A 27,138-nucleotide genomic window follows, 5' to 3' on the forward strand; every position below is an offset into this window, starting at 1 on the left:
TCATTTTATTTCTTTACTACATGAATAATAATGATTATACCCATTTGTTAAACAGGTTGGCCCACTGAACAAAGTACGGTCTCAGTGGCAACACAGGAACAATGTCCGGTTAAGTGATTTGCTCAAGGTCACACAGTAGGCAAATGAGGGCTAAAGGAATCAAACCCTGTACCACAGAGACTACTGCTCACAAGCTTAACCATCTGCATCAGTTCCCAGACAGTTGAACACAACATACATCCCACCATGTTTATACATCACAGTGGCCAGCTAATACTTGGTATTCTATAAGATGTCTATTAGATTGCAAACATGCTTGAACATTCCAGTATTAAGACAATAGTTATTGGTGGGCAATGAGTGAATGGAAGAGAAATAAACACCTTGTAGGAAAAAATGAGAAGTAAAGTGGTGAGTGAATGGCTAGTAGATATGTAATAGTTTACTTTATTGAAGACAAGTGCCAATAATGAGCATCAGATTTTGAAGCACTCAGTTGCATACTATCACCTTTTGATATACACTGGAGCATTCCTTGTTTGTATGTTATCAAAAACTAAAATACATTGTATTTAACGTCACTTATACCCTGAGCATATATGCAAAGGTTTATGCATAACTCATTCTGGTAGATAACAAGAAGGCAAGCATATACAAACTATTACTTTGTAGTAATGCTTGTAGTCTTTTCATATCTCTTTTATTTCCATTTGATTATTTCTTCATTATTTAAGCAATCAGTTCTGGCTCTGAGCATTTTCTCACAAGCTGTTTCCTGCTCTTCAGCACTCACGTGATGTATCACCATCAGGTACCTGTAGTTGCAAACCCTCCAGTTTACATTGTGCTTAGTGAAGCGCCCACTGGATTTGACTGTGATTCCACCCTCCTTGGCTAAGATACCCACATATGCATCTTCCACAGGAATAGGGTGTACTCTCTCTGCTGCCACCAGGATTACAAGAGCAGAATCCAGTGAGAGGACATACCCAATGCCACTAGCATATGGAGGATAGAATTCCTTGGAGTAGTCATCCTTTGAAACATACCACTTGCTTAAAGGCTCACGGATAACGTGACGCTTTTCTTTTGTGAACAATGACCCAATATAGAGTCTCTCTTTGATTAAATTGTGCTCCATTAAAAACTGTGGAAGGCGATCTGTATTTACAAAACAGTCATCATCTGTCTTTAAAATATAGTGAGGTCTACAATGCACTAAACTCCATTTCAGTCCATGCATTACCTTCAGTGTTAGATTCCTGTATGTGTCGACATAATTCCCAACTAGGATGTCCCTATACATTTCTTTTTCTTCTAATACATCTGAAGACACAATCCCATCAGATTTTTGGCCGATCATGAATATCACTTGCCAACTGTATTTCTGTGGCCCCATCTTCTTTGCCCAAGTGTTTCTTATTGCATTTCTTTGTTTAGAATTCCACGGCGCTGATGTCACCAGAATCAGTAAGGCATGCCCTTTCTTACAGACAGGTGAACTGTAATCTCCTTGAAAGAGTGAAGGGAAATTTATACCACCTACCACTCCAGACCCCCATTCTTGAGGCCTGTTTCTGGGATTTTTCAGGAAATGCTTTGAGTTAACTCTTGTAAACTGTGTGGAGAGGTACCAGAATTCATGGAAGTTTTCAGTTCTGGAAAATAAGCTGAAGATCAAGAACAAAGATATGAAAAAGCTGGCAAAGGCAAGTACTTTCAGACAGTGAATAAATGTGAATGCCATTGCAGACAGAGCATATAGAAGGCAGAAGCATGGCAACATAATTCACTGGAATTTTTATTAAAAGTCTTTCATGTATTGTTACTGAATGATGCGACTGTGTTCTTTTATGCTTTTACAATACACTGGTATAACAAGTATAAATTATGGGAAAACATATTTCATTGTGTCTTTTAAATTAAAATACTGTTGATGTCCTCCATTCATGATTATCTGCTAGAAAACTGGGCAATCCTTCATATTAATTTGTTTGATGAAGAAACATATGAGCAAATATACTGTTCTGACATTTTGGTGCCATAATAAAAGAACAGAGTTCACTAATCTGTATCTCATTACCAGATATGGATACTGCACAATTTGAAAGGGTTTTGGAGAAATGAGAAAAATGTGGGGTGCTATAAACAATGCAGAGTGTTGCATCTTAAACCTTTGTACAGATCTTATAGCCAAAGACTCAGAAAGGCTCCAGAAGGGAAAACAATGAAAGCTAATGTAATTGCTACACTATGCCAAGTGCCAAATGATTAAATTAAAATAAGATGTTTGCTTTCCTTTTCTATTCGAAATGCAACTTTTGCATTATAAGAAGGCTTGTATTGGAGAAGACTGTTTTCTACTGTTCTTTGTCATCTATTCCCGGTTTGGAATTGGTAATAGTCTACCGAGCATCTCTGTTGAAATTTCTCAGGTTTGTGAATGTGCCTTGCCAATTCTTAAGCAGGTGGTGCTCAGACAGCCAATATCTGTCTACAAAAATTGTTCTTTTATCACAGTTCCATTCTGTTTTTTTTTCACTGTATGAACAAAAAAATACTTGCCTAACAGATTCCATGTTTATTTATCCTGTAATCTAACCTGGTTTATAGACTTGTAAGTTAGGAGAATGAATTCACAGATGCTCATCAGCTATTTTTAATGTTCTGCAGCAAAAGAGAATTAAGGATGTTTTCTGATAATTCATGGACCTTTGTTTTCAGCCAGAGCACAAATTTTCAGTTTTAGAAACACATTTGGCTGCTGCTCAGAAGCGATTATTTCCATTTTGTTTTACCAGAATGTTGGAAAATTTATATAAACATCTTTGTCGCTCTTGACACTTTATTCATGTTATGCTTCTGTGTCGTAAATTTATGTCAGATCTGGTTTGCATGAAAGGAATTATATGAAAAGTATCCATGTTATTTCTGTTGTTTCCTGTCAGTTCTTCTGTCATGCACTTCAGATTTTTCAGCTACTAGATTCCTGTAATGAAGAAAAAGGATAAAACATCAATTATCATAAGGTATTTTCTGCTCAGTAATAAAGTGCAATACTTTTACTCAAACTTACTGTTGACCAGCACATAAATGATGCAGGCATGTAGCTGACAGTGGGTCTATGTTTGGCTATCAAAAACAAACCCTTGAATGGATAAATATCATACAGAAAACATTGATATGGAACATAACCAAATATGAGTAACTGTGAAAAAATTCAACGAATGGCCATAGTTGGCCAATGAAAAGGAAGTAACATGATGCATAAGGTAAGCAAAGAAAACCTTTTAAATTTGCCCTATTCCCCACTGTAGTGCGATCTCGGAGTTGGTATATATAGTTAGGGGCTGAGTGGGACAAAGCCTCCCACCTTGGTTGGTTGCGTTGGTGATGTTGGCCAACTATGGCCATTCAATTATTTTTTTCTTGCAGTTACTCATGTTTGGTAATGTTCCATATCAATGTTTTCTGTATGATATTTAGCTATTCGAGGGTTTATGTTTTCAATACCTGAACATAGACCTACTGACAGCAACATATCATTATACACAGTATCAGTGATATGCTGACCATCACAATGAGGCAGTGAATATAATATGTAACACAGCAATGTTTTACAATACTGCCTCCATTTATTATTCAATGTGTACTGAAGAAAATGTAGTTGTTGTATTGCCTCAGTCATAGAAAATAAGAGCTTTGAGAATTTCCATAATTATATTACTTACAGATGCACCTCAGAGTAACAGTCGCAAATAATTTGGCAATTGTTAATGAGGATCTTGGATGTTCTTCTTCTTTTGGCTTTTCCCAGTCAGGGGTCACCACAGCGGAACTCTGATCTGCTAATGATTGGCAGTGAGGATCTTGGATAGTTTCTGCAAATGGCCCATGTTGGCAGCCATTTATCACGCACATACTAATGGCCTTTAGTCTTGTGCAATGCATAACATAAGGCTGAAAATCATTATTATTTACAGAGATATGGCTGAAGAAAAGAAATATTCTTGAACTGGTAGGTGGCACTGTGTACTTGTCTCTGTTGTAAAATGAAGGCTTGACAGTGAAAACCTGAAAGCTCAGAGCCCTTGGAACACTCAGACATTATTTTTATTGATCAGTTACATCAGTAACTATAGCAGTAATATCATCTATTGAGCTGTGACCCTAAATAAGTTTGCAAGACAAAGGGCACATCCACAAAATATGCTACTTCAAAAAACTGCAGAAAAAAAAAATAAAACTGTTAGATTCTAAAAAAAATAAGGCAATAGCATTTCTGTCATATCTGTGTGAATGCTATTCAAAATTCATAGCATAATGTGAGCCTAAGTCACTAAAACAAGTCAGTAATTTTGGTTACTTAAGCCACCCATAACAGAGTGACATGTAGACAAGACAGTGTATTTTGTAATCGTAATGAAAAGACTTTGGATAGCTGACAAACACTTCAGTTAGTACATAGTGTTTGTTTAGGCAGAACTCTCTTGAAATGGCTGAGAAAGGGTTGAAGGCTACATGAACTACAAAGTAACATATCACTCTTGCAGAGATAAGGCCATAACTCAGCAGGTTACTAGTGATTGTAGAGATATTAAGCAATAATGGAGTAAGTCATAATATAACCAGTGCACGTACTCTCCTGCACAAAGTTAATCGCTAACAAAGATAAACATTCAGCTAGATGCAATTACTAGGAATATATTTCCATACAAATAGGAACAGTATTTGGTTCATAACAGCTGCATTAACTATATATAGTTCTCCACTAAACAACGTGAGTGTGTTTCAAGATTTTGAAAAACTGATATATTTTTATACTATGCAAGCTTTTATTTACTTTGTTTTTTTTTTTTTTTTTTTTTTTTGTATTATTTCTGTCAATCAATTGTTTTTTATTTGTCTGGGATAAAGACTCTATAAATAACATTAGTAAAACATGAAACCTTAAGTTGAAGTAACAAGTAACAACTCGTCTGCTTTCAAGTCTGTGTTACAGTTTTCAAGAAGAGAAGAAAAGTAGAATATATCATTACGGCATGATCTGAGACTGTTCTTGCATCATACCCGACATGTATTCTATCTGGAAAATGTAGGACAAATATAACTAAGAAAACATTACCTTTAGTCTTTGAGGGCAAAGATTAAGTTGGCTAACTGCCATTTTTGTGTTTGTTTTTGTTTTTGAACTGATTTTTGTATTAGAAGTATTTTAATTAAATTGTCCTATAAGGCTTGACTTAGCAGGTGCATGTTGCTGTCAGTCTTTGAATTGTTAAACACAAGTGCATTTAACTTCAGTCTTCTGACTGCATTGTTTTCTATAGAGCAAGGAAGGGTACACACAGTTTGACAAACAGTGCTTACCTCAGTCCCAGAAGAAACAATGAGAAGGATTCTAAAGCCTTTGGTGGGGAGCAACATGCCAAGCTGAGCATGTTTCGCTAAGCCCTAAAGACTAAAGCTCTGACTTGTTTATGATCTGCTTCCTGCACCAAGGGTACTGAGTTTGAATCTTTCTAGCATCATTTGCCTACTGTGTGACCTTCAGGACGTCACTTATTTAGACAGTGCTTTGCAGAAATTAGGAATTTTTACTATGCTCCTTAAGTTTCTTGGACTGCTACCTTAGTAACTACTTATGAAATTGAGCCCAAATCCAAAGGATACATCAATGGCAATACCAGTTCAGCACAGGCTAATGGGGACAGGCCGAGCCTGATGCCTGATTTCAAAAGGTAAATCGGCTTGACTCATTTAATTAATTTGGTGTTATACAATGATGCGACCTGTCAGTGAATGAGGAAATCAATGGCAATTCCCACTGAAATGAGTAGGCTTCACAGCAAGGTGGAAGCTCCATCTGTGGTACTTGGCACTACATGCAGTAGTGAATAAAAAGCCAAACAGTATGCAGTACTTAATTCCATATACATGGTACTGCAGTGATTGGGAGTCTTGTAGGAGGCCTGCTTTAACCCATGTGTCTACAAGGTAGCAGATAGACTCCTCCTCAGAACTCCATGGGGAACAGCTCATTTTATTGTAGCTCCTGATGCCTTAGTGACCCCATTCCTATGTCCCTCCTCTAGACATTGTGAATGCAGGCATGAAGATTACACTGGCCATCGTGCCTGTAATCACCAAGCCACTCTACAGATGGCATGTGGTACTGAATAGTTTCTTAGCCTTGAATTTCCTCCTGTAAGTTGGAGCTGGTTTTGCATGCAGGGTATTGGCAGACTTCCTGCCTGCAATACCAGAGCCATCCTGGAGATGGCGCTACTCTGACTAGGAACTTTGGTCAAATTCATCAACCCTGCTGAGTCCTCAGGCAGCTTTGGCAGTATGCTACTTAATCACATTATTTGTCTGTCCGTACATGGCGCCTACATATAATTCAACACTTCTACATTGCAAGATATTGAATTGCGTGGATCCTGACCCCAGGTTGATGTCAGCCCAAGGGGACAGTTTGGATTTTACTGTTTGGAGTAGCAACAGTGGGTTGGTGGATGCCATGTGCTCTCCCTAATAAAATACTTTGGAATTTGACCCAATGCCTATCAGCCAAAGAAATGCATAGATTACAAACACAGGCTTTATTGTGTCACTGGTACAGATATAATATTGCTATGCAATGAAGGACCCACACATGCTTTATAGTGCCACAAGTGCAGATATATTACTTATCTGTAGTGAAGGACTTCATTACCAGTACCACTGTATTCAGCATTCATCAGACCTGTCATTCAGTGCTTCCTTTGATATGCACCTAGCCAGGCATATCCAACAATTGGAATGTTCACAGAGGTTCCTCACTAAAAGAATATAGGATGTCAGTAGCATGTCCTATTCAGACTGCCTCAAGGCCTTATCCCTGTATTCTGTCTCCTACAGACTGTTGAAGGGAGATCTATATCTGGCATACATGGCATTGTCAGACCCCAGTCTGATGGACCACCTGCATATCTGCAAAACAAACAGTACCAGAGTTACCCATTCTAAACATTTAAACCTTGCCTGTAATAATAATAGGACCTGCTAGAGAGACAGGTATATATCCCAGAGACTACCACTTCTCTGTAACAGGCTCCCCCATCCATGTGAAATAGAGTTCCCCCCAACTCAACTTAAATCTAACTTAGACAGTTGGATGGGGAACTGGAAATTCATCCCTGGTTTGGCACTTATGTCTCTGACAGAAACAGCCAGTCAGTAAATGGTTTACTTCCCAGGCCTCTGACTGTAAATGTTTCATCTCCCAAGCCCCTGCTTATACTTATCAGGGAAACCAGAACTTGTAAGAAATTTGGGGTGCATGACTAGGCTTAAAAAGGCCCCTGTGTTTGTTAGCATAGAAAACACTCACGCATCTGTGAACCTGTAGTGAATGCAGTTAACATTTGCTTGGAGGTTTCAGGCTTGTGTCAGTAATACCACCAAAACAAGGTAAGAAGCTAAGTGGTTGGAATCTTCCAATTCATTTTTTGGACCTAGAATGCTGAGTTATGATTATTTAAGTGATTGCTCAGTGATCACAGCAGCAATAAGACTTTTCTGATTAATAAACACCCAAGAACGCATAGCCCATCAAAAAGAAAAGTAAACAAGGAAGTGATTTATGAACACTATGCAGAGAAGGATAAAAGTATGAATAGATACAGCACACAACAAATAAATTTAATAAAAAAAGTAAAATTCAAGCTTTCACATAAAAATGCTTTCTCAGGTATCTAAAGATCTCCAGCACATACATCACACACAGACACACACACACACACACACATATATATATATATATATATATATATATATATATATATATATATATATATATATACACACGCACACACACTGTATATATAGATACATATATATATATGACCTCTTAGTAAAGCAAATGTTCAGTATCAGCTTACAATTAATGATGCAAACTACTTTTCATTAAAATAGGTTTAAAGGGAGAGGACTCATTAATACCAGGAGCATGCACAGCATTCTGTCTAGTAATCCATTCATATTCACATACCTCTGTCTTGTTTAAAGCACCACCTCTACTAACACCCACATAAATTAACTGCAACACCCAAAACTTAAAATTATGAGAAATATCATTAGATAAAATATGTTTAGCCAAATCACTGAAACTATTTCATTTCTTGATATCACATAAGTTTTGGGCTATCCTGTCACATAACTGCCTATTGGTTTTACTTATGTAAAATGAAAGGCACACAATGCACTTAGCTAGATAAACTAAATTAATACTGTCACATTCAGCATGATGACAACATTCATATCTATATTCGGCACAGGGATGCATGAAACAATTAGTCATATCTATATAAGTACAGTAGTTGCAAATTTTACAATGATAAGTGCCCCTCAGGATTTGTAAGTAGGGTCCCTAATGACCAGACTTGAGGTAACTGGCATTCCGTAACATAATTGTTGTTTTAAATTCCTTTCATTCTTAAAGACTATTCTAGGAGAAATACCGACAACCTGTTTAATATCAGGCGATGTTATTAAAATTGGTCGATTCCCTTTTACAATACTTACAACAGAGCTAATATTATTACAGTAGGTCATAACATAAGGAAAAAAATTACTGCTGGACTGTACCATTTTCTCAGGTATAGTATCACAAATGAGATATGGACAAATTATACCAAATCTGTTTAACCTCATCAATTACTTTAGTCACTTCCTCAATATAGTATCCCCTTTCTAAAAGGTTATTGCACATGATGATAACTTCAGTCTCAAAGACTGTGCTACCAGAAGTTAACATAGCCTACAGAACTGACTTTTTAAAATATTCATAAAATAAAACCTGAAAGCATACTATGGCGATGCAAATAGCTATTTTTCTTGGTATCTTTTCAATATATTCTAGTAGCCAAATGTCCCATCTCATTCCAGTATAAAGAGATATAAAGAAAATTTATGATCTCACAAGAATAATTTAAATCAAATTAAAAAAAAAATAGTAGTTGAAGTCAATTCAAATAATCAACACAATTGAATAGATCTTTCTCATGTGATCCTCACACCATAAATATGTCATCTATAAACCTAGCATAAAAAGAACATGTTCAGATAATTCATGGCTCCCAAGGAAACGTACATTCCCAATTATGGATAACCAAATTAGCAAATGTATTTGCCACAGGAGTGCCCATAGCAAATCTATTCTTCTGTAAATAAACCTTATCACCAAAGCAGGAAAGGGAATTCTCTAATACCAGTTCCAACATGGTGCAAGTAGTATTTTTAAAATGAACAGTACTATTAATATTTTCACCCAAAATATTCCTGACAGAAGAAACACCCACATAATTAGATATAGAAGTAAAAATACATTTCACATCTAATGTATCAATAACAATTGAAGTGTGTCAAAAAGATCAATACCAAATGCTAAGTTTGTTGACAAAATCGCCAGTCTATAATTATATGTTCAATATCTGTCCCGTGTGGTTTCAGCACCTGCTGTAAATATATGGATAACGGTTCTGTTAACTCCTCATATCCTGACACAATGGGACATAACAATGGATTAATCAAATCCTTACATATCTTTGGGAGACCATATATTAATGGAATTAAAGGTTCAACCACTGTAAAATAGTATATGTAGAACCATTACTTAACATTTCATTCATTGTGCAATTATGTTTAAATGGATCTATTACCACCACCGTCCCCATATTTATTGGTCATATAGTAATAATATTGTTATTATTCAGTGAGTCCAAAGTACAAGCATGAATCTTATCAAAGTTATAAAAAGCTGCTTTAAACTTACAAGAATGAACTAGATGGTAAAAATCTGATTCAAATTTGTTAAGAAATGCCTGAAGAAGAGGTAGAAAAACAAGCATAAGGGCATTGTTTTTTTTTAACAAACACTATCTAGTTTATAGACAGGAAATAAGCATTTAAAAGCTACATTTCTAGGAAACCAATGACATTCAGTGAGTATTTCCACAATAGCAGCTCTTTGTGAGGGTATAAAAGAAAGTCATTTATCAAGAACATCCAATTCTTCTTTATTAAGTTCAAAGCCAGAACTATTGTAGACTAAAGTTACATGTCATCCACTTATCTCATTGTGGTGCCCATCTGCATTCTCTTTTGGTTCTTCCCTCTCATCTTGACATTTGGTATTTGGCATGTGAGATATCCCTAGAAGAAGACATTGTTGAATGGGTGCTGGTATACAAGGAAAATCCAATGTACTAAAAGCCTCTGCTACAGCCGGTGAGGCATCTGTTGCTAAAAACTTTGATGATGCTGAACAGTTAACTTTCAGAACTCTAGCAGGCTGCAGTTTTAAAGCTTTCACTTCTTTGGGCCAACTAAAAATGTGCCCATTTAAAAATTGTGCCCGATCATGTAGCAACTTGCGTTTCTTGGTTGCTATTATTGTTCTCTCAAAGACCTGTAAGTTGTCCAAGGTTTCCCTAAACTTAATGTTAGCACTATAATAAGAAACATCAGTGGTAACTTCTTCATATAACTTCTGTACCTCTTTGCACAGATCTGCTTCAATAGTCTTAAAGAAAGAGTTCATCAAGCTCATGTTTAAGCAACTCAGGATAATGAGCACCGTAAGTGGGCACCTTTAAGATGCATAAACCACGACGTATCAAATTCTCTTTCAAATAGACATCAAAACTAAGTCTTTATCATTGAAGTTGTTTGAACTGCTGTACCTTATGTTCAAAGAGGGATATCTTAGAAACAAAATCAACAGTAGGAACTGATGCAATAGTGGAGTTACCATCAGGTTTATTCATGCTATTCAAAGAGGATAGTAGTGGATTACCCATAACAGTCAAAAACCTTTGAAAGGACTTCACAATACAATGAATATGTGCTGGAGTATTTCAAAACAGAGAAGGATGCTGTAGGATTTGAGAAAAGGTTATATCAAAGGAAGACAGTAATGAGTTTGTTAGTGTTAAGTTCAAAGAGCAGGACAAAGCCAGAATGGATAAAGGAGTTATGTCATCCACATACTAATAGGTAGAAGGTGAGATAGTGACACTGGAGAACTTAATGATTTTTTTAGAAGACACACTCAAATGAAATGTTTTGGAAAGCTGATGACAAAATCTAGATTAGCTACTATGTAAAAGCATAGGAATATCAACAGGTATTAAGTTGTTCTGCTGAAGTAAATCACTCTTATACTTATCTGTATGGTATACTTTTGTTATATATTTTCTTTCCAATTAATGATTTCAGTCAAACTCTGAATGTGCTTTCTGTTGACTGTCATGTATTCTGTATACATTTGTAGTCACTGCTAAACAGGCCCAGGTAATGGCTGAAAAGAGTTCATGGAAAAGTGCACTTGATAAACAAATGTAAAATAAAGAAATGGATATATGCATGTCCATGTCATCTTTGTCTCTGGGCATTTAAGTATCATCAAAGTAATGTTACGTTCTGCAAATAAACAACAAATTGCTGGAGTCTCACCATCGGATAAGGTAGCAAAATTGAGCCAATCAGTGAAAAAAAGGATTGCACAAGAAATTAAAAAAAACTATGATAATGAACAGAACAGATTATGTGGTTGAGTTAGCAAAATAGTTAGAGAAGAGTCTTTAAATAATGCACAAAAATAGTTTCAGTTGCATTTTTTGTTCTAAAGAATACATTAATCTGAACACAAACAAATGACGTTAAACATTTAAAATTTACCCAGAAAAAAAAGACTTTAAAAGATTTAAGAGAACTCAGAGATATTATCGGATCTCTCATTTACCCAGGATATCTGTGTCAGTTAATCCTGCCCAGCAACCATTTTCACTATGATCTGAATCATTGTGTCCAAACTTTATTAAGCAACATTATCTTCAGACTGTGCTACAACCAACTCACTGCAACCACTAAGGTGAGTCATTTTCGTTGTGCGGCTAACTAGTACTGAGTACTAAGTTTTGTAAGGTCTAGGCCTCAGTCTTTGTGTTATCTGCCACCAAATGTATTTATTTCTAGACAGCTACAGATATGCCCTACCTATGATATCCCTACTAGTGTACATAGCAGCTTTTATTGCAAAGAGAGGCAGGCTAACTTTCTGCAGCAGTCTGATAGTTAATATTTATTATCTTGCCAGGATTTCAGAACATAGGGAACATGGTTTAACCCTAAATTGACTTCTTAAAATTACTACTATGCCAGGTTTTCCATGAAAACAGACACAGCATGTAAAGTGATGGCTTATGCCATCATATAGGTACCATAATTAGAACTTATTAACTAAAATCTTTCACAAGAATCCTTAACACCCCACTCCCCTGCCTGTAACACTGCCAGATGTATCATTCCATGAGTAACTGCTACCAACTTGGTGAAAATTTTCTCTTGAATCCATAAGCCATCACTTCTCCCTTGTAATACTAAATGTTAATACATTTCTAGACTTTCCCATTATCCCAGCAAAGGTACCTGACCAATGTATTATTAACAGTGGTTGTCATATGCACCTTAGCTGTCAGGCAGGAGGTGACTTCCTTATAATCTACCCAAGGTAAGAGGCTAGTTAGATAAGGCTCAGAAAGTATGACATTAAGATATGTGAACAAGGTGCTAGACAGGAGATGAGGATAACTGACTATAATCTACAGTGTTTGCTGTGATGAAATATTTTAGAAATGTCTCATGAAACATTGATCGTGTGAACCACATTGTATGCAAGCAGGGTGAGAACAATAAAGGTTTAGTCTGACATACAACAATACAGTAATAGATCTAAACTTCTGCCCATTCATGGAGTGCTCAGTTTTCATTAGTAAATAATTCACATGCTTTACATTTGTGGAAATGATGCTCCTAAACTTCAAAAAGTGAAAATGAAGTGTACTTATCCACTACAGGGGTGGCCTCTTCATAGGAGACCCAAGGTGGTATTAATTCAGTCAGGCCATTAGGAACCTTCTGCTACTCTTTTCAGCAAGTACCAAGAGATCTTAGGCATCCACCAGAGCTACAACCAGCTCAAACACATGGGACCTTGGATTAACATCTCATCCAAAAGATAACTAATTCAAAAATGCAGTGCTCCATTGTACTGCACTATAGTGTCTACAATCAATCTACTTGGAGTGGAAATAGAACTCACAGCCTTCTACTGAAAGCCAAATGTGCTCCCTGCTGCACCACTGACACTATTAAAATTAGCAGTGAGCTTACAAAATACATACTAAGGTAGAAATGATCAAGAAATTGTGCATGCTTAATGGCTATGCAGTTGTATGCTGGTCTGTAAAGCAGATGATGTATGGCTAAACATGACCACTTAGGAATTCACTACATTTATACAATTTCTTATCAGAAACAAGTTAAATGCACTCAGGAGGAGCTACCAAAATTATTTATTTATGTATTTCCATTTATTAACTGGGTAGTTTCCGACTGCAAAAGTAGCCCATTTTCAGTGGAGACCCGGGGAGAAAAGCATCAGAACAGTAATAATTAGCTTATAGTCCAAGTAGTCATGAACACAAATATTGGCAAAAAATGTAATTAATAAGGTTACATAAGAAAACAAATAGTCATGAACACAAACATTAGCAAAAGTGCAATCAACAAAGTTACATAACAGACAATTAGTCATGAAAAAACACATAGTAATAATATAATATAGAGACATGCAAAAAAAAAAAAAAACATGTGATTTGAATCTGCTTAAAAGTTCTGAAGAGAGGTACATGTGAAAGGGAGTTGGAAGTAATAGGAGAAAGAAACTAGCCAGGAGCAATACAGGGGCAGAGCCAGTTGCTATTGAGATATCTTTTAGACTTTTCTCAAATACAGACATGTTGGGATTGTTTTGGACGTGCAGAGGAAGAGCATTCCAGTCTTTATTTTTATAGGAATAGAGGGAGTCGCCCTGACAGTTGTGAGACTGAGTAACTTTTAGCATTAGTCTGTCAGAAGACCTAAGAACCTGCAGTTAAAGTTAGGTTGGATCAGACTTAAAAGTGCAGGGCAGTTACTGGGGTTGTGTGTGACTTTATGGGCAAAGGTAAGTTGGTTCAGTGTTAACAGGTTGGGGAGTTCTAGCCAGTTGAGTTGTTGAAGAACGGAGCAATGCTGAGTTTTACGGGGTTGACTGATGGCAAGCTTACCTATTTTGTAATAGCAGGACTCTAGGTTATTAAGGTCAGCCTTACATAGGATGGTGAAGATATGTGAGCAGTAGACAGTGGTGGTTTGTGCTACTGGACTGCAGGACTGCAGCCCCCCATCTGAAAATGAAAAGACAAAACACTAAATAAAATTTAGAGTGCCCCGTAAGTGCGCGCATGTGTGCTCGGCATCTCTCAAACCCCAGACTGGTTAAACAGCAGTCCGGATTAGGAAACAAGGCATCAGACTGCTGATGCCCCAGAAATCTATGAGGTTACAACTGCATAGACTGTAAGGGGATTGGACTGCAACGTCTGCAGGCTCAATAGCTGCAAGCCTGTAGCTGCTGTTCTTGTGGGACCTAAGTCTGTAGCTGCTGCTCTCACAGGACTGGGAAGGAACTTTTTCCATGGAGTTTGTATGGTGTGAATTATTGACTATGGATGGAACTTTTTCCACTAGTTTGACTGGTGAAATTACTGACTATGGAGGGACCATAATGGGGCATTTTCCACATAATTTGGCTGGTGAATTACGGACTATGGATGGAGCTTTTTCCACAGAGTTTGGAGCTTTGGTCTGGGACTTCAGGTAGTGTGTGTGTGTAAAATGTGCAGTCTGCAATAATTTATCTGTGGTATGTAAAATCTGGTCCTTAACAAGGTAGTACATAAACTAGGACTCAAAGCTGTCCATCAAGTTGTTCAGACACTTAGTGTCCATTACCATGGATAAACATTACAAAAAATAATGTTGTGACACTGTACAGGATCTTCACATTTAACAAAAACAAGAGACTAGATGAATAAAAGAAAGTAAAACAGGATTGTTCTGGACTTCACATTTTTTTTTTATAAAATATGAAATCCCTGAATAATGACAGGTGTACTAATTAGAGGCACATGGAATAAAACAGCATGGTAAAAAAAGATAGCTCAGGAATGTGGATATTACTTGTACAAGTCCTGGTAGTGATTTATGGGAGGTTGTATCACGTGAATACAATATTTATTACTACTGAACAATCTAAATATTAGGAGGAATAAGAGAACAGATATAGAGCAATTAAAACTTAGGGTGGGAAGGTGGCTGTGGTAGGTGGTAAGGAGGCTTCTGTTCCCTGGTGTGACAAATAGCTCAATCATAATAATCTCCTTATTTTTTCTAAATGTGAACCTAGACCCAGGTCCTTCCAAAATCTAGATAGATAAAACAGATTTACAGGATACCTTGCACATATCAGTATGTTGTGGAATCTCATGTGTGAGTGAGCACCCATGTCTGCAAGCGGTGGGATGGGACTGCAAAATAGATGGACAAGTTTTCAAGACATGTTCTTATACAGTTACTAATTACTATTTCTAACCCTGGGGTGGGCTTCTTAGTGCCATATTAAAGTAACATTTATGGTATATATTTTTCTGATGCTTTACAGACTCAATAGAGGTAAGTTATATATATTTACCCAGTCTGAATGTATATTAATAATGAATAATGGCTAAATCTGGAGACATGCCTCAGTCCTTCAGGCAGCATTAGTGGGAAATGTCTGCAAACTAATGCTGAATTAGTTAAAGGGAGACTGGCTATTAAGAGAGCAACCACAAACCTTAATTCTTACTTTTTTTGCTGAGATCATTCTTCAGTGTCAAGGTCATGAAGATGTTTGAAGAGTACATATTTTTTTCTTTTTTAACACAATTTTGGTGATATTTGAAATGATTTCTGAATGTAATACTGTTTATTTTTTCTGGGTACACCCAGTGAGTTGTACAAACAAGCACCCTTGAAGCCACTGGATACCCACAGAAGATTAGCACTTTAAATATTTGTTTTGTTTAGGAGGAATCATAAGGCTGATAACTGTAAGCATTGGATATTGTCTAATAAAAAGGGTCTGGCATGAATAAGTATGAAATGCAGGCTTTTCAAGAGCAAAGAAGGCTTTTGTCTCTCCTCACTAGTCCTTCTGCCTTTCCTTTTAAATCATTAAAAAATTAAAAGAATTAGGGAAAACATCTGGAGCATAAAGATGAAAGGTTTAAGCAGTGGAGGTTCCTTCAGCTAGTAGACAGATGCAGATGATGACTGAGGGACCCAAGCCTGAAATACCTAGCAAGGTAGTCTGCCTTTTGACAGCTGAAGCACAGGATGGTTCCACCACTCCAAGACTGTGTATCTCCTCAGCATCCCCTGATGTCTTTGCTACTCAACATTACACAGACAGATTCAGAAATAGAGCTGACAGCTGAGCAGTCCACCTTGATCTTTTAGGCAGGGATCAAATTTGGACCTAAAGGTGAAGGATTTATAGCAGTCAAAGGACCATTTGTTATTGATATCTAATCAGAGAATCTGACATATGGTCTGGTGTGTGTGTGTGTGTGTGTGTGTGTGTGTGTGTGTGTGTGTGTGTGTGTGTGTGTGTGTGTGTGTGTGTGTGTGAAATGCCCCAGTTAAATATACCTGATGGCTAGAGACAGGCTCAATCCCTGAACCTTGGATGCAGATAGCAAAAGCCTAAATTACCTACCCAACCCCATTTATGAAACCTTTTTAGATTTTTGCCTGATATTTTTGCTCTGTACTGTTCATCAAAAATTTGTGTTTTTTTTAGATTTTTAATAAAATAATGATAGATATTTCAATTTCAGACTTCATATTCTTCAGAAAGTAACACAAAATCTTTTATTCTAGCATTTTTGAATTTTGAAATTTGTCACTATTTTTGGGGCTGTATTCTCCCATTATTGGCTTTGTCCAAGTTTTTTGTGCTAAGAGGTTGAGAGCTGTGGTGAGAACTGAAGTCACTGAATATGTTTAGGGGCTGTATTCTCCCATTATTTGCTTTGTCCCCGTGTTTTGTGCTAAGAGGTTGAAAGCTATGGTGAGAAATGAATTGACTAAATGATAGCCATTTAAGTTTAAGTCTTCCTGTCTTTGCAGAAACAGATAATTTGGCATAGTGGTATGTTGCTCTGACTGTAGTGCACAGGATCCTGGGATCAAGACTCGGCAGTGAAATGCATAGTGGTAACACAGCATTTTATTCTAGCAACTTTCCAAGATTATACAAGCAATGTTTAAAATATGTCCCTGTTTTTGGGCTTATGCCCCCCCCCAATAAATTTTGGCTTTTTCCAGATTTCTTGTGCTGCAAAGTTGAAAGATGCAGTAGAGTGTAGAGTGGATTTTACAAGGAGCTGAAAGCTTCAGGGGCAAGAGAAGTTTAGTGCTACTTATGCTAAGCTGTTTGCATTGTTAAGAGCACAACAGTTAGTGTACTTGCTATTGATGCAGAAGGCTGTGGGTTCTACACCCCCAATACGTAGATGCATTACTGTACTGTGTTGTATTTGTAAAGGGGGTGGATGTTGCAGTCCTGAGAGTGTCCTCTTTGGTGGAGATACCTAGTAAGTATGAACCTGTTATCAGTTTGCCATCCAGTCCCTATTGCAATATTACTAGCTTATCATTTTTTAATGTAACATAGGCAATTTTTTTTATTTATTTATTTATTTTATTTTTATTTTTATTTTACATTTGTTAACCGGGCTAGTCTGGCTGGATACATGTCCATTTTCAGCAGAGGCCCGAGGAGAAAAGCTCCACTATCAGAATAAGACAATACAGTTTACGAAAACATGACTAAATTAACACTAACATAATGTAATGAGGCAAAATACAAATGAATATACAGTTATCCTGGACTAGTCTGAGTAGATGACAAACAAAGTTCAGTTAAGGGGCTAAGGAGATAAGCTCCAGTATCTAAAATACAAAGAAAATTTAAAAAAATATCATTAGTCAAGTTGAAAAATATCATTGGTCAGTAGTCATGATAACAAATTAGGTATTAGGAAAAAGCAAGAAATCTGTTCATATAAAGTGTTAAAAGAGCAGGTTGGAATTTTAACAGGTAATTATGTAGTTAAAGATAAGGAAAAGGCAGAAAATAAGGTAGACAGAAAGTGGGAAAAGTATATTATCTGTTTGGTACAAGTATTATGGACTTAGTAAAGGTTGGGAGTGTACAGTTGGAAAAGGAGAGGTGGGAAACAGGATAGTGATGAAATGTAAAGGTAGCAGGATTATAGGAGGTCAGCTAAAGGTAGCAAGAGACAGAAAAAAAGATGGTTAGAAGGGGAGGCAGACAGAAATTTGAGAGAAAAAAAAGAGTGAAGGTCCAATAAAGGGGGCTGATGAAGTCAGTCTAAGTTAGAACGGGAGCGGAAACATTACACAGTAGCAGACTGGAGAGAGTAATAAAAATGCTGAGCTCAGTTGGGATTGGAGCAGGGACATAGCCAGTGAATTAGTAGGTGATTTTTCATCTGTTTTTTGAAAAGGTGACATGAGCTGAGGGAGGTCAGTTCTGTGGGAAGTTTATTCCAGTAAGAACCGATAGTGTTTGCAAATAGGGAATCACCTGATTTGTTATGAGATTTCAAAGTAGTAACTAGTAGCTTGTTGGCTGATCTAAGTGTCGAGAGATTTTTATAAGGTGTGATGAGTTTATTTAGTATGGGTATATTGGAGGGGTAATGTAGAATTTTAAAAGTGATGATCAGTTGTTGTAGGAGTATTAGGTTTGGGAGTTCAAGCCAGTTTAGTTTCTTTAAGTTAAGACAGTGGTGAGTTTGGAATGGAGAGCCAGTGGCAAATCTGGCTATACTGTGGTAGGCAGTATTCAGTTTCTGAAGATTAGCTTTAGATATGTTGATAAAGGAAGGAGAGGCGTACATTAATGTAGAAATAAGGTGAGTTTGGGCGAGGGCCACTGGGAAGTAGCAGTAAGATAGGGCTTTAGTCTGTATAGGGCACCAATCTTTTTATTGACTGTCTTGATAGTTAAATCAATGTGATAGTCAAAATTTAGCTGATTGTCTATGGTGACGCCTAGCAGTTTAGTGCAATAGTCAGGTTTGATGACAGTGCCATTACAGGATGCTATGGAAAAAGAGCAATGTATTCATCAAGAGCAAAAGGCACTTTAATTGTAAATGAAACAATGAAATATAAAGTTGTTTGCTAGCAGCAACCTCTTCATTAGTTGCAGATTTTTTTTTAATGTGGAATTATTTAGATGGCTAGTGGATTGTAGAAGTTTGAATAGACTTTTATGATGGAAATGTTCTGAACTGGACAGTTTTGACTTTACTGGTGCATGTATTTTACTTTCATTGTTTACTGGAAAAATGTTCAAAATTTAAAATGTCCTCTAACAACTGTACTGTATTTTACAATATAATTTAATACAATCAAGAAGGTATATCAAAGAACACATGTATATTTCATGTGCAAGGGGCCTATGATGTGAAAACAGCCCAATGTTAATCTTTATCTGCCACTGTCCACATGTATTTTCTTTGAATGTGGATTTGAATGCTGTTTCAATGAATGTGAGTTTCAGGAGCAGAGAAGTTTTAATGCTAAGTCTATTTTCATTGTGAGACTCTATTGCTTTGTTTAGCAGATGTCTATTAGTGTTTGTGCTGTAAAATGTAAAATAAAACTTTTAAATGAAATGCAAATCATCATAGAAGTAAAAGAAATATGCACATTACAGTGTTTATGGTAAATGGGTGGAATAACCAAGTAATGGGACATTGGGATGGCTGCAGGGGGAGGCCCCATTCGACCATGATTTTGTGAGGGGGAAGGACAGCAAATTCAAAGATAGTCCCAGCTGAACTATACCTTTCAGGTATCCAGATTTTTGCAGAACAAATAGATTGTTTTCTTATTTTTGATTTGTTCCTCATAAAATTTGTGGTTTTCTGGAAAATCATTTAGGAATGATGTTGCTAAATAATGCCAGTCATTGAGTTTCAGACTTCACACCCTTCAGAAAAATGCATGCTAAAGCAAGACCTGTCATTCTATCAACTAAGTTTATACAAGAGCAATTTTAGATACTGTTTTTATGTTCCCCCAATATATTTGGCCTTGTCCAGATTTCCTGCATTAAGAGGTAGAGAGGCACATGCAAATAAATCACTTTATAGAATTAGGTATATACAAACCTCTCAGTTGTCCCCGATTTTTGCTCTAAATGTTGCTCTCCCCCTAATAATCCCTCTGCAAAATGGCAATTTTGGAAGAAAACGGGGCGGGTTTACAATTAAATAATTGTAATGATCAGAGTTATAGATTTATTTCAGAAATGCATGTAGATTCTCTTATTATGTCAGCTGCTCAACTTAACAGTACTAATATTAAAAAAGTGCCCCTTCTTTGACAGGTTCCCAGTTGCATTGTGTGGCTATTTTATATTTTTGCATCACATTTTGGTTTGTTTTTCATAAAATTGTGGTTTACTGGCAAATTAGTAGCAAATCATTGAAGACTGAAGTTAGAAAATAATGACAGAAATTTGAGTTTCAGATTTCATACCCTTCAGAAAATTCATACTAATGCAAGACCTATTATCTTTCTAAGTTTATAAGAGCAATATTTTAAAATTGTCCTTATTTTTGGGCGTTTGTCCCACTTCTATTTATGGCATTACCCAGATTTTTTGCTCTGAGGTTGAGAGGTATGACAAACGTGTCAAGGCCATCACCGTCAGCCAGAGACATTTCAAATTATGACATACTTATTGCACTCCACTCCCCCATGTAGTGACTCCAGATGTGTCCAAGCAAGGCAAGGAGTGTAAATGTGCAGAGTCCCCCACCATCCAAGGGTAGACACAAGTACTACAGTGACTTTTCATCTGTGCTTGATTTTGCAGAATGTTCTGGTTTTCTGTCATATTTTTATACTGCTGATTTATGTTTCTTATTATTCAGAAAATGCATGTTGTTGCAGTGCCTGTTGCTCTGTGTTTAAATAGCAATGCTTTAATGACCATCAGGTAAGCTTGTGTGAGCTTGGAAGATGCAAGTAGGCTTTAATAAGCATTCTGTTAAAGAATTACCAACATTGAGCGCCTTTTTGCTGTTGTCATGCAGAGAATATTTACACAACTAGATAAAGTATAAGCCTTAGGTACTGAAATGCATATGACAGTATTTGTAATAAAGGACAGGATTCCAGAAGCTCATTACATTTGTTGGAGACTTGCAGTCATCTTTGCAGGCTTTACCTGTAAACTAAACAGAAAGCCAATCTATCATGTGTGGTCCATAACCAGTGCAGTAATCCTTTAAGCAATTTATCCTGAGCTTGTTTCTTGTTTGCTATTCATTTTTTACTTTGATCATGTTTTCCCCATGAAACAAGTAGATAATTGTTGTCAGATAGCTAGTCTTTTTTAGTTTAGAAACATTTTTACAAGTGGGGATGTCACAGAGATTGCTACTTTCAGCATGTTACTTTGTACTTTTATAAAGCCGAATAAAAATTATAGTTAGAACTGCAGTGCAAGCAGAAGTGGTTTGAGTTGAGTGCTGCTTGTTTTTTACACTTGATTTTGACTGGCATTCCAGTAATGTATTTAAAAAGTAATTTAGTTTTTCATGCCTCACAAACTTTTTGTTTCCATCTAGATATTAAGTAAGCTGTCATGCAGCCAATCCATTAAAATATTTTTTTCTTCTACACTTCATTTTGTCTTGATTGGACTCTCATAATAATGGTTTGGCACCCAGGGCAGCATATTTAATTAAAGTCCCAGTTTTTGTGGTTTTGAAAATAGGTTCATAGGTAGGTACTAGGCTATTGGCCCTAGGGCCTATATAAGCCTAGCCAAAAGGGTACCCTGGCTTTCGCCATCCAAGACAATTACTTTCATGTGCTACTGTCGAGCAGTGCCACAGAAGTGATCCCTGGGGTGAATTTCCTATTTCCCATCCAATCATCAAGATTTTTCTTGAAGAGTACTAATGAGCAGCTTTGTTTGATATAGACAGGTAGTTTGTTCCAGAATATGGGGAGTCTCTGGGACAAGTATCTATCCCTCCAGCATGTTCTGTTTATTGTGGTGACCAGGTGTAGGTCCCTAAAGCATGTAGCTCAGAGGGATTAGGATTTCTTTAAGTGGAGCATGTCCAACAGCTTTGTGTTTGACATAGCTTTGTATGTTAGGCAGAGATCGCCTCTGATTAGGTGATATGCTATGGAGTAAAGCTGGAGTTTGTTTAAATGGTCTGCATAGGGCATCTGTTTGAGGATGGTAATCACCTTTGTGAGGTATTTCTGCTGTCTTTCCAGTTGTAGATGTTTTGTGAGGTACATACCACATTGTATTCTATAATGGGTCTAATGAGTGATGAGTAGAAGGGAACAATGACCTCTTTTTTCCTGGATGAGAAACCTTTTGTGATGAGATGTTCCACTTAGAAGGATTTTGTGACTGTGGCGATGTGAGACTACTGTCCACCAGTGTCCCAAGGTCTCTTATCACACTTTCATTGTTAAGTAGACTACCACCTATGTGGTAGTTCATGAGTACAGAGTTTTTACCAAAGGGGATGACAATGTACTTTTTGGCATTGAGCTTGAGGCCATGGCTTTGACACCAAGCATCTGTCTCAGTGAGGCCCTTTTGTAGGATGTCCACATCATTAGGAGTTTCAATTATGGCTCCTAGTTTGCAGTCATCTGTGCATTTTGTTAGCCAAAGACCTTCTGTGTTAGCCTGTACTTCAGAGAAGTAGATACCAAACAGGACAGGACCCAGGTCAGAACCCTGTGGTACTCCACTTGTCACTGGTCTGAAGTCGTATTTGGAGTCTGCTACTTTCACAGTGTGGGTTCTGTCAGTGAGCCAGTTGGCAACCCATCCCGTGACATAGGGATTTATACCTAGTTTAGTGAGTTTATCTATAATTCCAGAGTGGGGGATGGTGTCGAAAGCCTTGGCGAGATCTAGATAGGCTGTGTGAACCACCTTACCTTCATCTACAGCTTTGGTGACTGCTTCAAAGAAGTCTGTCAGGTTTAGGAGACATGGTCTGCCTTTTACAAACCAAAACTGGGTAGGGTCCAGACTTTGGAGATTACCAATGACTTTGTTTATAAGTTCCATGATGATACGTTCCATGGCCTTGCAGATCAGACTCATCAGGCTAATTGGGCGGCAGTTCTCGGGGTCTGTGGTGGCTTCCCCTTTGCGGAATGGGATAACCATCCCTGTGCGCCATTCATTGGGCAAAAAGCCTGAGGTGAGGCTATGATTGAACATGGTACTTAGGTGGGGTGCCAGTTCGTTCTGTAGTTCATGTAGAGCACAGCCTGGGATGTTGTCACATCCCATGAGATGCTGTGTTCTTGTCTTTAGAGAGTGTGTTTTTTACCTGTGCAGCCGTAATTACAGGAACTTTGCATTCTTCAGGTATAGAGATGGGTCCTTTTGGGGGTGAGAGGGGGTAAAGTTAGCATTGAACCTATCTGCCAGGATGTTGGCAATATCAGTTGGTTCTGTATATTTAGTGCCATTGTGCTGTAACTCAGAGTAGATCTGAGTGTTGCCATTAAGATGTTTGACATAGGTAGAAAATGCTTTGTGGCTGTCTGTAGAATCAGTGGTGATTTTGTTTTCGTAACTAGCTTTGGAGGATTTTATAAGGGATCTCAGCTTCTTACTGAGGCAACAGTTTCCTTCTTCTGTTGTAGAGTTTGTTTATGTCAAGGGACCACCAAATTGGCTTTATTTTTTTTTGGAGAATTGCATTTGGTTCTGTTAGGGATAGCACAATCCATGTACTCATGTACTTATAAAGTGCATTTGTGTAGGATTCAGCAGTCATACCTCTACTGTCCATCTGCATGTGTGTTGCAAAATTTGCCACTTCTGTCATAAGGAGCGTGAAGTTGGCTTTGGAGAAATTTTTTACGTTAGTTTCCCTAGTGGGGGGCGGAGGTGGTATGTGGATGTCTAGGGTTATTAGCTTCTGGTTGGATCTGACCAATGAGGAACTGACCTTTAGTGTGGAACACCAGTCACCCATGTTGGTAATGACCAGGCCTAGAATATTGCTGCCACTGGTGGGGGTGCAGATAAGTTGATCCAAGATGTTGGAATTTATGAATTCTAGAAAACCTTGGGCAAAAGAGTTGGAACATGAGAGTTTTTTTCCCAGTTAATGGTGGGGCAGTTGAAATCGCCCATTATTATGGTGTTGGGTTGCACCCTAATATTTTCCAGTTAATCATGAAATGAGGAGTGGGAATTCTGGGGCATGGTGGGGGATCTGTAACAAGCTACAATTTGGACTGCAGTCTTGCCCAGAGTTAGTTGCACTTGGGTAATCTGAAATGCAATATGCTGAGCAACTAGCCTGGAGGTGTGGATATCCTTAATGAATATGGACACACCTCTGCCTTTAGTGTTTCAGTCCAGGTTAGGTGGCCGAAAGGTGTGGTATGAATTATAGCCTGGTAATGCAGGGGTGCTATCTGGAGCCTTGTACCAGGTATCTGACACTGCACAGATGTCGATGTTCTCCATTTTAAGGAGTGCCTCGAGTGAGTGCATTTTGAGGTTTAGGCTTCTAGCATTGAGTAGCAATACCCTCAGATTTTGCTTGCTTGTACCTGTTATAATGGTGAATTTGTCATTTGAACCTTGCCAATAAAGGCACTATAGGGGTGGCAAGAGCCTTAGCCAGTATCCAGAATCCCAAGGGCTACAGGTGCAGGCCATCTCTGTTAAAGCATCGTGGTCTGTTGATCATATCATTCCAGGCAGACAGATACTGGATCCCCCTAGAATGACACCAGAAGCTTAGCCAATTGTTGAAGTCAATCATTTTGTCCTTGTACTGTGGTATCATTCTGGGTGATGGCAGGATGCTATTCAGGGATAGGGTCATACCTGCTGGGGCTACAAGATCGGAGAGCTCCTCCATGTTTCTTTTCATGTAGTCCAGGGAGGTACGTCTCAGGTCATTCACACCAACATGGACAATGACAGAGTCATATTTGTACTTGTGGAGTGACTTGAGTGCGTGCGTTATGTGATGGATCCTGGCACCTGACAGGCAGCTGACAGTAGCTTTCTTCTTGTTTAGCCTGGTGAGTAGAACATCAGTGTGTCTGACTATGGAGTCACCTATGACTAGAGTATTGGGTAAGTTGTTATGCCTTATGGGCTGTGGTTGAGTGGCACACTGAGTTTGTGGGCTATGTGTCATTTGGGTTGTGTTGGGGGGTGGAGGTTGCTTGTGTTTCTGATTTGGAGGGCTCTGTTGCTTGGGCAGGCTTTTATTGAGAGCCTCCGTGAATGTAGCTGTGTGTTTTGTGTTTCTATGGGTGTGTTTTGGTGGTGTAGGTTTTGAGGGACTATGTAATGAGTGTGGTGTGGTGAAAGTGTTTACCTTCTCCTCTTGACAGTCTAGTCCAGTCTTGGGTGAAGAGAGATTTGCTTACAGTTTGGCTATGTAAGTGCATCTCTTACAGGTTGTAGTGTTGGGTGGTAGGAGGAGAGGATTGTCTGTGTACATGAGGCAATTGCTGCATTGCCCCAATATGCACATATTCATCAGGTAGACATGAGAAAACACTGGAAACTGACCCTTAGACATGCCTGGATAGGTGCTATTTATTAATTACTAAAACTGTTTTCCTCTAGATAAGTGAGGAAAGTTGAGTGCTGTAGTAATCAGTAGCTTATTTATGCTTACAACGAGTTCTGAACAAGTGCTGAGCTCAAAGAAACAGGTTTGAGTGCTAAAACTAAAAACTGACTAGTTCTAAGGGAACATTTGAAGAACAGACTTAATGGCATTGGGAATAGTTTAACCCTAAGCGGTGATGCATAAAGTGTATATATGTATATATATATATATATATATATATATATATATATATATATATATATATATATATATATATATATATAATATATATATATAACAGTAGCAAATGAGCAAACTGATTTAAACAAATTAGCCAATTAATCAATAAAAGCTAAAACCTCAGCCCTGTTCCAGCAGTCTTCGATCAGGCAAGTTGTAACTGCACACTCCTGCCACTAGGGTGCAGGGGAACCTTCTCCAAAAAAGATGGCCTGGATTAGTACTCAAGTTATACAAACAATCTAGTCTGTGCTACAGCAAACAAGGTATACCAATTTCAGAAAGAAACATTTCAAATAAGGAGGCACAATAAGCGTTTAACCAGAAACTCCCAGCACAGAAGGGCAGAATCTACCCTCTCCTGCCACAAGAGTGCAGACCACACCTTCAAAGCTCAAGTGCTTAAACCAGAACTAACACACTTCAGAATAACAGACACTAAGCCTTCAATCAGCAACTCCCAACTTAGAAGGATGTAAGCTACCTGTCCTGCCAAAGCAGTGCAGACCACAAACCTTCTTAATGTAAAACAACTGGTCTGAAGACCAAGTGTGTAACCCAAAGGCTTAGAATAACAGTTACAGGCTAATTGGCTACTAACAAGCAGTAATAAATGCAGCAGAATAAATGCAGTTAAGTACTTTTAAGAACAGGCAGCAAAAGCAAAATAAAGTAATAAAGTAGGAGGAAACACAAAAACAGTAAAAGCAGATGAATAAAGTGCATTTTTTTTCTTTTTTATATATAACAATAGAAAATGAGCAAACTGATTTAAACAAATTACCCAATTAACCAGTAAAAAGCTCAAAACTGAGCCCTGTTCTAACAGTCTTCAGTCAGACAAGTTCTAACTGCACACTCCTACCACTAAGGTGCAGGGGAACCTTCTCCAAAAAACATAGCCTGGATCAGTGCTCAAGTTGTACAAACAAAGCTAGATTCATTAGGCCTGAATGTAGTCTATGCTGCAGCAAACAAGGCACACCAATTTCAGAAAGAAACAGTTCAAATATGCAGGCACAATAAGCCTTTAACCAGAAATTCCCAGCTCAGAAGGGAAGAATCTAGCCTCTCCTCTCACAAGAGTGCAGACCATAAACCTTCTTAATGTAAAATAACTGGCCTGAAGCCCAAGTGCTTAAACCAGAACTAATACACTTTTAGAATAATAGACACTGAGCCTTCAATCAGCAATTCCCAACTTAGAAGGATGTAAGCTACCTGTCCTGCCACAACA

General features: G+C 37.8%; 1 protein-coding gene across 4 annotated transcripts in view; it reads right to left on the reverse strand.

The window, feature by feature from the left end:
• Window positions 1-285: 285 nt before the first annotated feature.
• Window positions 286-27,138, reverse strand: part of LOC122808018 (beta-1,3-galactosyltransferase 5-like) — a 555,231-nt gene continuing 528,378 nt past the window's right edge. For 3 of the 4 annotated variants that reach the window (XM_044079017.1, XM_044079014.1, XM_044079011.1), the window contains exon 2: window positions 286-2,989. In XM_044079017.1, coding sequence (XP_043934952.1) covers window positions 701-1,786 — 1,086 coding nt within the window. In that variant the 5' untranslated portion in view covers window positions 1,787-2,989 and the 3' untranslated portion in view covers window positions 286-700. Of the gene's footprint in view, window positions 2,990-3,731; window positions 3,776-27,138 lie in introns of those variants that run through there. The other variant, XM_044079023.1, reaches the window with a different exon arrangement.

Source organism: Protopterus annectens, chromosome 1.part1 (genome assembly GCF_019279795.1).
Source record: "Protopterus annectens isolate FY-2018-M chromosome 1.part1, PAN1.0, whole genome shotgun sequence".
NCBI lineage: Eukaryota > Metazoa > Chordata > Ceratodontiformes > Protopteridae > Protopterus > Protopterus annectens.